This window comes from Amblyraja radiata, chromosome 6 (assembly GCF_010909765.2).
Source record: "Amblyraja radiata isolate CabotCenter1 chromosome 6, sAmbRad1.1.pri, whole genome shotgun sequence".
NCBI lineage: Eukaryota > Metazoa > Chordata > Chondrichthyes > Rajiformes > Rajidae > Amblyraja > Amblyraja radiata.
This window is the reverse complement of record NC_045961.1, coordinates 8827343-8843500: the sequence shown is the minus strand read 5'-3', so window position 1 is coordinate 8843500 and position 16158 is coordinate 8827343. Positions and strand designations below refer to the sequence as shown.

At 44.1% G+C, this 16158-nt stretch overlaps 1 protein-coding gene across 2 annotated transcripts in view; it reads left to right on the top strand.

The window, feature by feature from the left end:
- Positions 1-16158, top strand: part of pold3 (DNA polymerase delta 3, accessory subunit) — a 42178-nt gene that overhangs the window by 1446 nt on the left and 24574 nt on the right. For both annotated transcript variants that reach the window (XM_033022162.1, XM_033022161.1), the window contains exons 2-6: positions 618-673; positions 2106-2208; positions 3886-3925; positions 7119-7251; positions 10006-10279. In XM_033022162.1, the coding sequence (XP_032878053.1) occupies positions 618-673; positions 2106-2208; positions 3886-3925; positions 7119-7251; positions 10006-10279 (606 nt within the window). The remainder of the gene's footprint in view (positions 1-617; positions 674-2105; positions 2209-3885; positions 3926-7118; positions 7252-10005; positions 10280-16158) is intronic.

Genomic DNA, 16158 nt, shown 5'->3' with positions numbered 1-16158 from the left:
GAGGGAGGATAGATCTTGTGCAGAAGGGGTGGAATATGTGTGTGGGAGGGGACAGAGAGAGGAGAGAGCAAGGGGATAGGCCTGGGGATGGAGAAGAGGGGAGAGAGTAGCAGACAAACCTTACTGGGACTTAAACTGTGGGGAGGGTGGGAATTAAACTGAACTTTGGGCTGCACGGTGCCGCAGCGGGTAGAGCTACTGCCTCACAGTGCCAGAAACCCGGGTGCGACCCTGACTACGGGCGCTGTCTGTATGGAGTTTGTACGTTCTCCCCATGACCTGTGCGGGTCTTCTCCGCGATCTCCCGTTTCCTCCCTCACTCCGAAGTCGTGCAGGTTTGTAGGTTAATTGGCTTGGTAAAAAGGTGAATTGTCCCTGGTGTGTGTAGGATAGTGTTAATGTGCGAGGATCGCTGGTCAGCGTGGACTCGGTGGGCCAAAGGGCCTGTTTCCGCGCTGTACCTCTAAACTAAACTAACCTGATGAGGATTAGGTGAAAACACGTGAGGGGGTGAGAATTAAAATCTTTGCTCTCTTCCTATCGCTGTAAATTCCCCCGCTTCCTTCCCCATTTTTGACAGAATCAGCACCCTGAGATATTTGGATTTTGTTCTGCAGGTCACCTACAAGATGCTGAGCCATTCCTTTGGCATTCACGTCAACCAGGCGAAACAGTAAGTGCCCGAGCTGCAATCTGCACTACCTTGTTACCTCATTCTCCATTTTAAATTGATGCCAGCTACCGGGCGGTCATCTAGAATACCCGAGAGTGAGGAGACAACTGTTGTCAAACGAGAATCGCTCACACAGCATGTACTCATTTGATGGAGACACAAGGATCTGTAGATGCTGGAATTTTGCGTAGAACATTATAAGTTCTGGAGGAATTTAACGGGCCAGGCAGTATCTGTGGAGGAAGGAACTACCTCCACAGATGCTGCCTGTAAACTACAGATGCTGGTTTACACCGAAGATAGACATAAAATGTCTATCGTTTCAGGTCAAGAGCCTTTTTCAGACTAGAGAAGTCTTCCGTCTGAAGAAGGATCTCGACTAGAAATGTCACCCATTCTTTCTCCCCAGAGATGCTGCCTGTCCTGCTGAGTTACTCCAGCATTTTGTGTCTGACATTTGTGAAGTTTATGGACAGGCGAGGTTTAGAGTCGGGACCTTTCTAGCAGTCCGAAGAAGGGTTCCGAACCAAAACATTTTGTATCTATGTCCTCCACAGACGCTGCCTGACCCGCTGAGTTTCTCCAGCATATTGTGTTCTACTTGTTTTGAGGATGGAGAATGAAGTCTGTGCATTCCAGCATCTGCAGTTCTATTTTGCTGGGACCTATTAGGCTAATTGTAACGGGCAAAGCAGTTGCTCGTGATGTTATGCATCTCTCACGGAGAAACTCGTCTTATTTTCGGATCTATAACAATATTTAAAGAAATTTGGACAAGTACGTGGATAGGAAAGTTTAGAGATAGAGGCTGATGGGACTGAGCGGCACGGTGGTGCAGCTGTAGAGTTCTGCCTTGAAGCGCTTGTCGCGCCATAGACCCCGGTTCGATCCCGACTAAGGGTGCTGTCTGTATGGAGTTTGTACGTTCTCCCTGTGACCCCCTGGTTTTTCTCCGAGATCTTCAGTTTCCCCCCCCCACACTCCAAAGACGTACAGATTTATAGGTTAATGGTATAAATGTAAAATTGTCCCTAGTGTGTGTAGGATAGTGTTCTTTTTCTTATCGAGTCCACACACAAGATTAGAAGTTGTTCAGCCAGAGCTGAACACACTTCTTGGCATCTTCATACAATGGTGTCTGTCTTGTGCTTGTGTGTGGTGGTGGAAAGATTTGTGGAAACAGGGCCGTGACGTAACTGCTCTTTCCTTGACCCCAGACTAGTGTTAATGTGCGGGGATCACTGGTCGGTGCGGGATCGGTGGGCTTAAGGGCCTTTTTCCACGCTGTATCTAAAGTAAACTAAACTAGTATAGAAGGGACATCTATGTCGGTGTGGGTGAGTTGGGCCGATAGTCCTGTTCCAGTGTTGTGTGACTCTGACTCTACCTGAAGCCACTAACTGAGCCGTTCCTTCTTGTATATCTCTGCCAGGTTGCTCTATCACTATGTGGAGCGAAAGAGGAAAGAAAATTCTGGGGCCCAGCTCCATGTGACCTATCTCGTCTCTGGGAAATCGCAAGAAGATGGAAACTCGGTGTGTATTGGTTTATTCATAAGTTCATGGAGCAGAATTAGCCGACTCCAATTATACGTTGCTCTGCCTCGGCAAGGCCAGCAGCATAATCAAGTACAAGTTGCACCCTGGCCATTTCCTCTTCTCCCCTCTCCCATCAGGCAAGAGGTACATGTGTGAAAACGCACACCTCCAGATTCAAGGACAGTGTCTTCCCAGCTGTTATCAGGCAACTGAACCATCCTACCACATCCAGAGAGCAGTGCTGAACTACTAACCTCGGTGACCCTCGGACTATCCTTGATCGGACTTTGCTGGCTTTTCCTTGCACTAAATGTTATTCCCTTATCACTGTACCACTTTACACTGTAAATGTACACTTTACACTGTATATGGCTCGATTGTAATCATGTGTTGTCTTTCTGCTGACTGGATAGCACGCAACAAAAGCTTTTCACTGTACCTCGGTACACGTGACTATAAACTAAACTAACCATGTGGCCCATCAAGTCTATTCCACCATTCAATCATGGCTGATCTATCTCTTCCTCTCAATCCCATTCTCCTGCCTTCTCCCCATAACCCCTGACACCCATACTAATTAAGAATCTGGCAATCTCCGCCTTAAAAATATCCATTGACTTGGCCTCCACAGCCGTCTGCGCAATAAATTCCGCAGATTCACCACTCAATGACTAATGAAATTCCCCCTCATCTTTCTAAAGGTACGTCATTTTATTCTGAGACTATGGCCTCTGGCCCCAGACTCTCCCACTAGCGGAAACATCCTCTCCACATCCACTCTATCCAGGCCTTTCATTATTTGGTAAGTTTCAATTAGGTCCCTCTTCGTGTTCATTCTTATCACATGTGCTGTGATAGTGTGGGAGAAAACCTTGTTTGTCAAGGTTTATCCAGTCAAGTTGTACTATGTCTCCCATTTGATCAAGTATTGAAATTATGATAGAAGAGGTGTGAATTGTGAAGTCAGAGGAGGGTGAAGAGGCGGAGTGTTGTGGGGGACGAGCCTATATCCTCCATGCTGGCTCGAAGGGCCGAATGGCCTACTCCTGCATCTATTGTCTATTGTCTCTCACCTGTATCCACCTATCACTTGTTAGGCTCTATCCTGTCCCCACCTCTCATTCCGCTCCCCCACCCCGTTCTCCACCATCACAATTAGTCTGAAGAAGGATTCCGACCCAAAACATCACCTCGACATATCCTCTAGAGATGCTGCCTGTGACCCGCTGAGTTACTCCAGCACTCTGTGAAACGTCACCTATCCATGTTCTCCACAGATGCTGCCTGACCCGCTGAGTTACTCCAGCACTCTGTGAAACGTCACCTATCCATGTTCTCCACAGATGCTGCCTGACCTGCTGAGTTACTCCAGCACTCTGTGAAACGTCACCTATCCATGTTCTCCACAGATGCTGCCTGACCTGCTGAGTTACTCCAGCACTCTGTGAAACATCACCTATCCATGTTCTCCACAGATGCTGCCTGACCCGCTGAGTTACGCCAACACTTTGTCTTTTTTTTGTTGCAAACCAGTAGTTATTTCTGTCTCCAAAGAAATAAATGACCTGCATCATCGCCAATGGTGGGGCGACTGCTGTCTGTGAGAGGGTGACGGGGAGAGGAAATGAAAGTGAATGAGTGACTTTGTACTAAATCAGCATTATTTTGTTTCAGTGTCACAAGGTAGCAGTGGTGAGGGAAGATCAATTGGAAGGTAAGAACACACAGTGTAGTGGGACGATAGTCCTGTCTGTCTGTATATCCCCCATGTCTGTCTGCGTGTATCCCAGAATGGGAGGGGAGGAAAGAGTTGTGTGGCATCTGCCTGCACATAGTGCCGTTATTTTAGTTTAGTTTAGAGATATACCGCTGAAACAGGCCCTTCGGGTGCCGACCAGTGATCCCCATCCACTAACATTATCCTACAAGCCTGTGTAAGAAAGAACTGCAAATGCTGGTAAAATCGAAGGTAGACCCAAAATGCTGGAGTAACTCGGCGGGTGAGGCAGCATCTATGGAGAGAAGGAATGGGTGACGTATCGGGTCGAAAGCCTTCTTCAGAGGAAGGAGGGTCTCGAAGGGTCTAAAAAAGGGTCTCGACCCGAAACATCACCCATTCCTTCTCTCCATAGATGCTGCCTCACCCGCTGAGTTACTCCAGCATTTTGTGTAACCTACAAACTCATACGTCTTTGGAGTGTGGGAGGGAACTGAAGCACCCGGAGAAAACCCATGGGGAGAATGTACAAAAACTCCATACAGACCGCACCCGTGGTCAGGAAGAAGTTTTGTTTTCTGCACAACTGGAAACTCTTGTACTGCAATGAACAATTCAAGAGAGAGCTAGATAGGGCTTTTAAAGATAACAGAGTCAGGGGATATGGGGAGAGGCAGGAACGGGGTACTGATTGGGGATGATCAGCCATGACCACATTGAATGGAGGTGCTGGCTCGAAGGGCCGAATGGCCTACACCTGCACCTCTGGTCTAATTCCAGCTCTGTACACCGACTGGAGAAACTGGGTTGTTCTGTGAAGTCGGTGAGTGAACAAGTAAGCAATTTTGGGCCCCAAATCTGAGGAAGGATGTGCTGGCTCTGGAGAGGGTCCAGAGGAGGTTTACAATAATGATCCCAGGAATTAGTTGGTTAACCTATGTTGAGCGTTTGTCGGCACTGGGCCTGTACTCACTGGAGTTTAGAAGAATGAGGGGGGACCTCAATGAAACATATAGAAAAGTGAAAGACTTGGATAGAGTGGATGTGGAGAGGATGTTTCCACTAGTGGGAGAGTCGAGGACTAGAGGTCATAACCTCAGAATTAAAGGACGTTCTTTTAGGAAGGAGATGAGGAGAAATTTATTTCGTCAGCAGGTGGTGAATCTGTGGAATTCATTGCCACAGAAGGCTGTGGAGGCCGTCAGTGGATATTTTTAAGGCAGAGATAGATAGATTCTTGACTAGTACGGGTGTCAGAGGTTATGGGGAGAAGGAAGGAGAATGGGGTTGAGAGGGAGAGTTAGATCAACCAAGATTGAATGGTGGAGTAGACTAGATGGGCCGAATGGCCTAATTTTACTCCTAGCACTTATAACATGCCTACACAATGGATGGTTTTAAAATTCTCATTTGTTTACAACTCTGTCCCTGGCCTTATATAGCCCATCCCATCCAGCCACGCTGCTCTGAGAATTGTGTAGGAAGGAACTCTGTAAATTTCCATATTCCCGTTTAGATTTAGTTTAGCAATACAGCGTGGAAACAGGCCCTTCAGCCCACCAAGTTCACGCCTACCATCAATCACTGCTTTAAACGAGTTCAATGTTATTCCACTATCTTCATAATTCACCCAACACACTATTTTCACTACGTTTATTTCACTACTTGGCAGTTTTTACAAAGGCCGATTAACCTACCAACCTGCACGTCCTTGTGATGTGGGAAGAAACCGGAGAAACGTGCAAACTCTGCACAGACAGCACTTGAGGTCAGATTCAAACCTGGGTCTCTGGCGCTGTGAGGCAGCGGCTCTATCTGCTGTACTACTGTTATGGTCTCTTGTGGATCCCAACTATTTAATCTTAGTTTAGTTATTTCACTACTTAGTTTTGTTTATCATCAGGTGACTCGAGGTACAGTGATAAGCTTTTTGGTGCTTGCTATCCAGTCAGTGGAAAGACAATAATTGATTACGATACAATATGCTACGATCTGCCAACAGTCATAAAACACAAAATACATGAAAACATGAAATTAAAGTGACGAGTGGAAAGGATTGGGGATGTGCAAAGATTTTTCTGAGGGGGGCAAGTCAGTCTACCCCACGACAGAAGGGGGAAGAGTTGTACGATTTGATAGCCGCAGGGAAGAAGGATCTCCTGTGGCGTTCTGTACTGCATCTCTAAACTAAACAATAGAGTCGCCCACAATGTACATACACAGGATAAAGGGAATAACATTTAGTGAAGAAAAACATTTAGTGCAAGATAAATCTGACAAGATACTGGAGCTGGAGACAATAGACACAGAGTGCTGGAGTAACTCAGCGGGTCAGGCAGCATCTCTGGAGAAAAATAATGGGTGACGTTTCGGGTCGGGACCCTGCTTCAGACTCAAATCGGGTGGTACAGCGGGTAGTTGCTGCCTTACAGGTGCAGAGACCCAGGTTCGATCCTGACCACGGGTGTTGTCTGTATGGTGTTGATACGTAGACAAAAATGCTGGAGAAATTCAGCGGGTGCGGCAGCATCTATGGAGCGAAGGAAATAGGCAACGTTTAGGGCTGAAACCTTTCTTCCCGACCCGAAACGTTGCCTATTTCCTTCGCTCCATAAATGCTGCCGCACTCGCTGAGTTTCTCCAGCATTTTTGTCTACCTTCGATTTTCCAGCATCTGCAGTTCCTTCTTGAACATGGCGTTTATACGTTCTCCCTGTGACCTGTGTGGGTTTTCTGTGAGATCTTCGGTTTCCTCCCACACTCCAAACATAAGGTCATAAGGAATAGGAGTAGAATTAGGCCATTCGGCCCATCAAGTCTACTCCGCCATTCAATCATGGCTGATCTATCTCTCCCTCCTAACCCCATTTCTTCTGCCTTCTCCCCATAACCTCTGATTCCTGTACTAATCAACATGTACAGATTTGTAGGTTAATTGGCTTGGTATAAATGTAAATTGTCCCTAGCAAGTTTAGAATAGTGTTTGTGTGCAGGGATCGCTGGCCGGTGCGGACTCAGTGGGCCGAAGGGCCTGTTTCCGAGCTGTGATGATGCCAACTAAGATGATGCCTGACCCGCTGAGTTAATCCAGCACTTTGTGTCTATCTCTGGTGTAAGCCAGTTTCTGCGGTTCCTTTGTACACACTTAACAGTTGGAGAGTTGTGCCTCTGAATATTTGTGTGTTCACAGCAGTGAAGCTGAAACTGCTGGTGACCGCCAGTGTGCACGTGTACAGTATTCAGAAAGCAATGCTGAAAGACAGCAGTCCGCTTTTCAACACTGATTACGAAGCAGTCAAGGAGAACCTGCAGAACAGCAGCAAGTAAGTGCTTACGTGCGGCTATGGTGGTGCGTGTGGAAGCTCTTGAGATGCCTGGAGCACTTGTCTCGCCCTCAGACCAGCTGTGACCTTCTCCCAGTTATAGAATGATACAGCATGGAAACAAGCCCTTCAGCCCAATTCGCCAACATGTCCCATCTACACTAGTCCTACCTGCCTGCATTTGGTCCATATCCCTCCAAACCTGTCCCATCCATGTACCTGTCTAAATGTTTCTTAAACGTTGCAATAGTCCCAGCCTCAAGGAGAGAGAAGTTTTTTTGGCCTTCCATCACAGCAATGTGATGGATGTTTATGTAAATTATGTTGTGTCTTGGGTCTATTTGTTTGTAATGTATGGCTGCAGAAACGGCATTTCGTTTGGACCTCAAGGGGTCCAAATGACAATAAATTGAATTGTATTGTAACTGGGATCGAATCTCACTACTGCCATTAGCTTTGTTTTCCCTGAAGGTAGGCATATGGAATGAGCTGCCAGAGGAAGTAGTTGAGGCAGGTACTAGAAGAACATTAAACGGCATTTGGACAGGCACAGAGATAGCGAAGGTTAGGAGGGATATGGAAACGTCACCTATCCATTATGTCCTGAGATGCTGTCTGAACCTCTGAGTTACTCCAGTAAATTATGTCTTTATCTCGTAAACCAGCATCTTATTTCTACATAAAAATTGGTTGTTGTTGGTACTACAGCAAACTGTCACCACTGACCATGGAGTCAGTGTGGAAACAGGCTCTTCGGCCCAACTTACCCACACCGACTAACATACCCCATCTACACTAGTCCCACTAGCCTGCATTTGGTCCATATCCCTCTAAACCTATCCCATCCATGTACCTGTCTAAATGTTTCTTAAACATTGCGATAATCCCTGCCTCAACTACCTCCTCTAGCAGCTTGTTCCATCCACCCACCACCCTTTGTGTAAAACAGTTACCCCTCAGATTCTTATTAAATCTTTCCCCTTCACCTTAAACCTATGTCCTCCGGTTCTCGATTCCCCTACTCTGGGCAAGAGACACTGTGCGCCTACCCGGTCTATTCCTCTCATGATCTAATCCAGTTCTGTGTCTATATTTGTGTGTGTGTATGTATGCGAGCGCATGTGCGTGTAAGGCGTGTGTGTATCTGTGTGTGTGCGTGCGCGTTCACAAGTTATTGTAGAATTAGGCCATTCAGCACATCGCGTCTACTCCGCCATTCAATCGCCTCTCTGCCTCCTAATACCCGTTCCTGCCTTCTCCCCATATCCCCTGACTCCGCTATCTTTATCAGCCCTATCTAGCTCCCTCTTGAAAGCCTCCAGAGATTTCTCCCCATAACCCTTGACACCCGTTCTAATCAAGAATTTGTCTATCTCTGCCTTAAATATATCCACTGACTTGGCCTCCACAGCCTTCTGTGGCAATGAATTCCACAGATTCACCACCCTCTGACTAAAGAAGTTCCTCCTCCCTTTCTAAAAGAGCGCCCTTTAATTTTGAGACTATGACCTCTGGGCGGAGGGAACACAACGACGCTCTTTGGCTGCTGCTGAGATTGGGCAGTGTTTTGTGTTTCCCATATGGAGCGGCAACTGGACAGGGAATGGTACCGGCGATGATAGTAGGGGTTAGAGAGATGCGGGGTCCTACCTCCCGGGTAGCGGCTACCCCCTCCCCTTTCTGGTGATTTTTCGTTTGTGTTGGGAATTTTTGTTTTCATTTTTATTGGCAGAGGTTTTTAGTTTTCTACTTTCTTAGCGTTGTATCAGTGTATTGACAGTTAACTGTGCCTTGCAGCATCATGCATAATTATGCTGTGAGATGGTACCTTTCTAAGGTGATGTGTAGGTTTTACTTTTGTCATCTTTTGGCTTCTCTACAAATGGCTCATTTAGAAATTCAGGTGACATATTTTGTAAAGATTTTTTTAGCTGTATGAAGTCAATTATTTCATGAAAATGTTATCTTGTTGGGGGTTATTTTACTGGTCATGTGTTAGAAAAATTCTAAGCTGTTATGTAAACTACCAGCAGCAAGCTTAGGAATTACTTTCAATTTAGTAAAAATGCAGCCCCCTGGACCCCACCGGGGGCCTATCCGGCCTCTAGGACCCCCGGCCAATATTTCCTACTCTTTTTCTGGAGGTGAATATCAATCGACAATAGACAATGGGTGCAGGAGTAGGCCTTTCGGCCCTTCGAGCCAGCACCGCCATTCAATGTGATCATGGCTGATCATCCCCAATCAGTACCCCGTGCCTGCCTTCTCCCCATATCCCTTGACTCCGTTATTTTTAAGAGCCCTATCTAGCTCTCTCTTGAAAGCATCCAGAGAACCTGCCTCCACCACCCTGTGAGGCAGAGAATTCCACAGACTCACCACTCTGTGAGAAAAAGAGTTTCCTCGTCTCCGTTCTAAATGGCTTACTCCTTATTCTTAAACTGTGGTCCCTGGTTCTGGACTCCCCCAACATCTGGAACATGTTTCCTGCCTCTAGCGTGTCCAAGCCCTTAATAATCTTATATGTGTAAATGAGATATCCTCTCATCCTTCTAAACTCCAGAGTGTACAAGCCCAGCTGCTCCATTCTCGCAGTGTATGACAGTCCCGCCATCCCAGGAATTAACCTTGTAAACCTACGCTGCACTCCTTCAATAGCAAGAATGTCCTTCCTCAAATTATGTGTGTGTGTGTGTGTGTGTGTGTGTGTGTTCACACAGATTGTCATGAGACTCTGCTTCATTCTGGCCACAGGTACAGTGCCATCCGGTGTGCGGATGCGGTTCCCCGGTCAGCGGAGGAGATGTCCCGTGCGCACAAGTCGGTGCAGCCGACCCCGCCGGATGCTGATGAGCCACCGGGCGCCGGCAAACCCGTGGCAAACGGCAGCGCACCGGCAGCCCCAGCTAAACCCGCCGCCCCGCAGCTCAAGGGAATCATGGGCATGTTCGCGGCCAGACCTTCCGCCAAAGCCAGCACCAAAGAAGAGAGAGCTGAGCCCGTGGTCGTGAAAGATAGGGAGAGCCCTGTGAGTATTGCAGAGCGTCAAGCTCCACACTCCGCTCAGCTCAGTTTATTGTCACGTGTGCCGTGGTACAGTGAAAAGCTTTTGTTGCATGGTGTCCAATCAGCGGAAAGACAATACATGATTACAATCGAGCCATTTACAGTGTATAGATACATGATAATAGACAATAGGTGCAGGAGTAGGCCATTCGGCCCTTCGAGCCAGCAACGGCATTCAATGTGATCATGGCTGATCATCTCCAATCAGTACCCCGTTCCTGCCTTCTCCCAATATCCCCTGACTCCGCTATCTTTAAGAGCCCTATCTAGCTCTCTTGAAAGTATCCAGAGAACTGGTCACCACTGCCCTCTAAGGCAGAGAATTCCACAGACTCACAACTCTGTGTGAAAAAGTGTTTCCTCGTCTCCGTTCTCAATGGCTTACCCCTTATTCTTAAACTGTGGCCCCTGGTTCTAGACTCCCCCAACATCGGGAACATGTTTTCTGCCTCTATCGTGTCCAAACCCTTAATAATCTTATACGTTTCAATAAGATGCCCTCTCATCCTTCTAAACTCCAGAGTATACAAGCCCAGCCGCTCCATTCTCTCAGCACATGACAGTCTCGCCATCCCGGGAATTAACCTTGTGAACCTACGCTGCACTACCTCAATAGCAAGAATGTCCTTCCTCAAATTAGGGGACCAAAACTGCACACAATACTCCAGGTGTGGTCTGACTAGGGCCCTATAAGGGAATAACAATTACTGCAAGGTAAAGCCAGTAAAGTCCGCGGGTCACCAATGAGGTATATAGCAGCCCCAACATCGAGGCAGAGCCCCAGAGGTGGAAGAATGGATCGAATAGGCTGATATTCACTGGAATTCATAGGATGAGAGAGGATCTTATGGAAACATAATATTCTCAAGGGATTGGACAGATTAGGGATTTTTATAGTTAGTTCCTGTTCCCACTCTCTTCTAATTGCATCTGATGATGGTGTCTCTTTATTTAGAATGATATTATACAAGTATGATATTAAGTTATTTAATTCAGCCTTTCTGTTCATGCCTTCATCTAATATATCTGACGTCAGAGTTTGGTATTCTTGTGTCTGTTTTTTCAAATAATCTCGAATTTGAAGGTATCTAAAATATTGATTACCTTTCAAATTGTATTTGAGTTGTAATTTTTGAAATGATAAAAGGTTTCCCATTTCATACATATCTCCAAACGTTTTAATTCCTAGTCTTTCCCAGTGAGTAAACGTTTTATCGATAATAGATTTTTTAAATGACGGATTATTAGCTATAGGAGAGAGAAGAGATAGGTTTCTTAATTTAAGAGTAAATTTTACTTGTCGCCAAATTCATATTGTACTACGGATAGTCGGGTTTTTCTTGTATATTGTATTCTTCAATTTTATTGGGGAGAGAAGGATCGCTCCTATGTTAAAAGGCGAACAATCCTCTCTCTCCATTACTATCCAGTCTACCTGTTGGGCTAAATTGTCCAACCAGTAAATTACATTTTTAATATTCACTGCCCAGTAATAATACAAGAAATTGGGGAGTGTCAGTCCACCAAATTCCTTGGATTTACATAAGTGTTGTCTATGGATTCTATGGGATTTATAGTCCCAAATAAAATTTGTGATGTGGGAGTCGAGTTTTTTGAAAAGGGTTTTAGGTAGGTACTAGACTAAGTGGAACCCGTTGGGTCCCATGTTCACACGGGAGGGCTGGTCCCCCGACGCAATATTCCACCTCTCCACCAATTCCAATATTGGTGGCCAGTGGGGGGGGCTTTCTGGAGTGCTGGTATGGGTTCTTGGGGTGGCAGCTCAGTCCCTCACGGATATGATCTGCTGGCAGCTCACTCACGGCTGGTGGGCTGGCAGTTGACTCATGACTATTCCTTGAAATTCCATTTCAAGCAGGGTGCAAGGCCACCAAATTCAAATCCATGTTCCTACCATTTCAAGCAGGGTGCAAGGCCACCAAATTCAAGTACAGTTTCTTACCACTATGAGCAGGTTGCAAGGCCACTGAATTCAAGTGCAGTTTCCTACCACTTTCAGCAGGGTGCAAGGCCACCAAATTCAGTGCACTTTCATACCACTTCAAGCAGGATGCAAGGCCGCCAAATTCAAGTGCAGTTTCATTCCACTTCAAGCAGGGAGCAAGGCCACCAAATTCAAATGCAGCTTCATACCATTTCATGCAGGGTGAAACCACCATAAAACCACACAAAACACCAAACTCACAGTTCAGTAGACATTTAGTGTGTTCAGTTGATTCACAGCTCAGACAGAGTAGTGATCTTTCCCTCCCCCATCATGCAGAGACTGAGCCACACCCACACTTCTGGGTTTTATAACCCCTCCCCCTCCCACTGGAAAAGGTGTGGCTTGATTGACAGGAGAGAGATTCTCAACATTTTTTAAACATTAATAACACTTTTATTTTTTATTGATGGGAAGAATTATCTGCACCTGCTCAGCGGAGGGGGGACTGAGTAAGATGGCCAAAAATCACAGCCGTAAGTGGTAGCATTTTATCCAAAATCAATATACAGTGCAAACAGGAAGTAAGTGCATTTGCAGTAGTGCCTTTTAACTTCAAGCCAAAGCACCCAAGCCGCCATTTGCAGTAAGTAGTGCCTTTCAACTTCCAAGCCAAAGCACCCAAGCCACCATTTGCAGTAATAAGTGCCTTTCAACTTCAAGCCAAATCACCCAAGCCACCATTTGCAGTAAGTAGTGCCTTTCAACTTCAAGCCAAAGCACCCAAACAACCATTTGCAGGCAGTGCCTTTTTACTTCAAACAAACCATATTTTCATTTTCAAACCACATTAAGGGGACTCACAGTTGTGTAGACATTTGTTCAGTGTTATTCAGAGCTCAGAGAGACGTTACCCTTGGCTTCATCCATCTTGCAGAGACTGAGTGAGGCATACCACTTCCTGGTTTTATAGTCCCTCCCCCTCCCTCCAGCAGGGGCAGCAGAGAGAATGGTGAATTTTTAAAAAACATTAATATCTCTCTGATTTGTCATCGATGGGAAAAATCCTCCGCATCTGTAAGGCGGAGGGGGGCTCTGAGCGAGGTGGCCAAAAATGACGGCCGTAGGTGGCGCCGTTTTGTCGGAAATCGCAGCACAGTGGGCCATAAGCGGTCAAGATCAGAATTTTAGTAATATAGATATTGGTATTGATTGAATTAAGTACTGAATTTGTGGGAGAAAAATCATTTTTATGACATTTATTCTGCCTATTAAAGACATCGGAAGTGTTTTCCAAAATTGAGTCAAGGCTTGTAGTTTAGTAAGTAAAGGCATGTAGTTTGCATTAAATAAAGAGTTGTATTTTCTGGTAATTTGGATACCCAAATATTTAAATTTTTCTGTAGCAATTCTAAAGGGGAATTTTAAAAGGTGTGTCGGCTCTTGAGGTTTTATTGTCATGATTTCGCTTTTGTTCTAGTTTATTCTATATCCTGAGAAGGAACCAAATTTCTCTATTAAATTTAATATGTTTGGTATGCTAATTTGCGATTTTGTAATGTATAATAGTACGTCATCTGCATATAATGATATTTTATTATTAGAGTGTTTAGTATTATAACCATGAAACTTCGGATGCATTCTTATACTTTCTGCTAAGGGCTTTATCACAAGAGTAAATAGCAGGGGTGATAATGCACAACCCTGTCTATTGCCCCTGGATAGTTGAAATTTCGGAGACAGTATGTTATTGGTCAATATTCTAGCAGTCGGCTTGTCATATAGTAATTTTACTCATGAGATAAAATTCTCTCCCATTTGAAATTTTTGCAATACTTTGAAGAGGTATTCCCATTCTACTTGGTCGAATGCTTTTTCTGCATCCAATGAAATAATTGATAAATCTTCTTCAATTTAATGTGAATGCATTATGTTGAAAAGACGTCTCAGATTACTGAATGAGTGTCTCTTGGGTATAAACCCCATTTGATCCGCATTTATTAATTTACTAATGTATTTGCTTAATCTTCTTGCTAGAGTTTTCGCTAGTATTTTCTGATCTGTATTTAACAATGCAATAGCTCTGTATGAACCAGGGTCTTCTAGGTCTTTATCTTTTTTAGGTATAAGTGTGATAGTTGATTCCGCTAATGTTTCTGGTAGTGTCTGTTCTTTAAAAGCATATTTATAAAGCTTGTGTAAACGTGGTGAGATTATCTCATAAAATCTTTTATAAAATTCATTACTGAATCGGTGATTTACCGTTGTTCAGTGAATTTATTGCCTCTTCGATTTCTTTAATAAATGTAAAATGTATGACTTTAATGCTATCTGTTGATGTTTTGGATGTATATAAATTTTGATAGAATTGAGCAAATCTTTTATTAATATCTTTAGGAAACATTAATGATTCACCTTTATCTGATTTAATTTTTGGAATCGTATGATCCTTTTACAGTTTTTTCAGCTGACGTGCAAAAAGTTTATGTGGCTTACCGCCGAATTCGAAATGTTCCTGTTTTGTGATTTGAAATAATCTGATAACTCTTACAGATAAGATTCTGTTTAGTTTAAATTTCAGCATTGTTATCTTGTTGTGTTTGTCTATGGTTGGCTCTTTCGCGTTGTCTAAATCCAATTGTCTGATTTGTTCTTCTAGTTGCAATTGTTCGGTCTTATTCTTTTTATTTTGAAAAGCTTGGTATGAAATTATAGAGCCTCTGATAAATGCCTTAAAAGATTCCCATAATAAAGAGGGTGAGATGCCTGGGATGTCGTTAGTCTCAAAGAAAAGTTCCATCTGTTGTTTTAGGTATGTACAACCCTGCAGGTTGTTTAAAATTTGGGGATTGAACCTCCAAAACAATTTTTTATTGGGCATTCCTTCTAGTTTTAGAAAGAAGGTTATCGGGGAGTGATCAGAGATGATACTATTATGATATTTAGGATTAGTTGTGAAGGGAATTAATTTCGTGTCCACTAGGAAATAATCAATGCGTGAGTAGGTTTTATGTACCATTGAGTAAAAGGAATATTCCCTTTTAGCTGGGTTTGCAATCCTCCATACATCTGTTATATTTGTATTTTTTATGTATGTATTTAAGAGTTCACTGGATTTTGATTTTATGTTAAATCTCTTTTGTTGTGCAGATTTATCCAGGTATTGATCCAGGACGCAATTGAAGTCTCCCCCAATTATCACATTTTGATAATTAAACTCGGAGATTATATTCAGGATTTTATTTTAAAATTGCTGGTTATCAAAATTAGGCGCATAAATATTTACCATAGTAAGTGAAGTAGAGTATATCTCTCCCGTAACTATAACATACCTCCCCTCTTTGTCTACTATTGTATTCTTTAGTTTAAATGGTATGCCTTTGCGAATTATAATTGCCGTGCCTCTAGATTTAGAGAGATAGGAGGAGTGATATGTTTGGCCGATCCAATTTGCCTTCAGCCTGGTCTGAGCTTGGAGTTTCAAGTGTGTTTCCTGTAAGAAAATTATATCGGCATTAAGTGATTTTAATTGGGCAAGAATCTTACCCCTTTTGACTGGCCCCTTATGTTCCAGATACAAAACGCAATTCCTCCAATTTTCTTTTGCGTATCGTCTTGCATTATGAATTGGTACCTTTATGTCATATGGCACAACACAATACCTCAGGCTTCTAGGTGTTGGGTGGGTACTCGCGGCTACTAAACTCTGTTGGCATATCCCTTGTTAAAGTGACCTTAGAGAGAAATGAAAAAGTGTAAAGTGACATAAAAATAAAAATTGTGATATTACAGTATCTAGAAAAAAAGATACTGCAAAAGGAAAACCACCAATTGGTGGTAGAGACGTTCTTGAAAACTTCTGGCGATATTAAATTACATTAAGCTCCGCTCCCTTA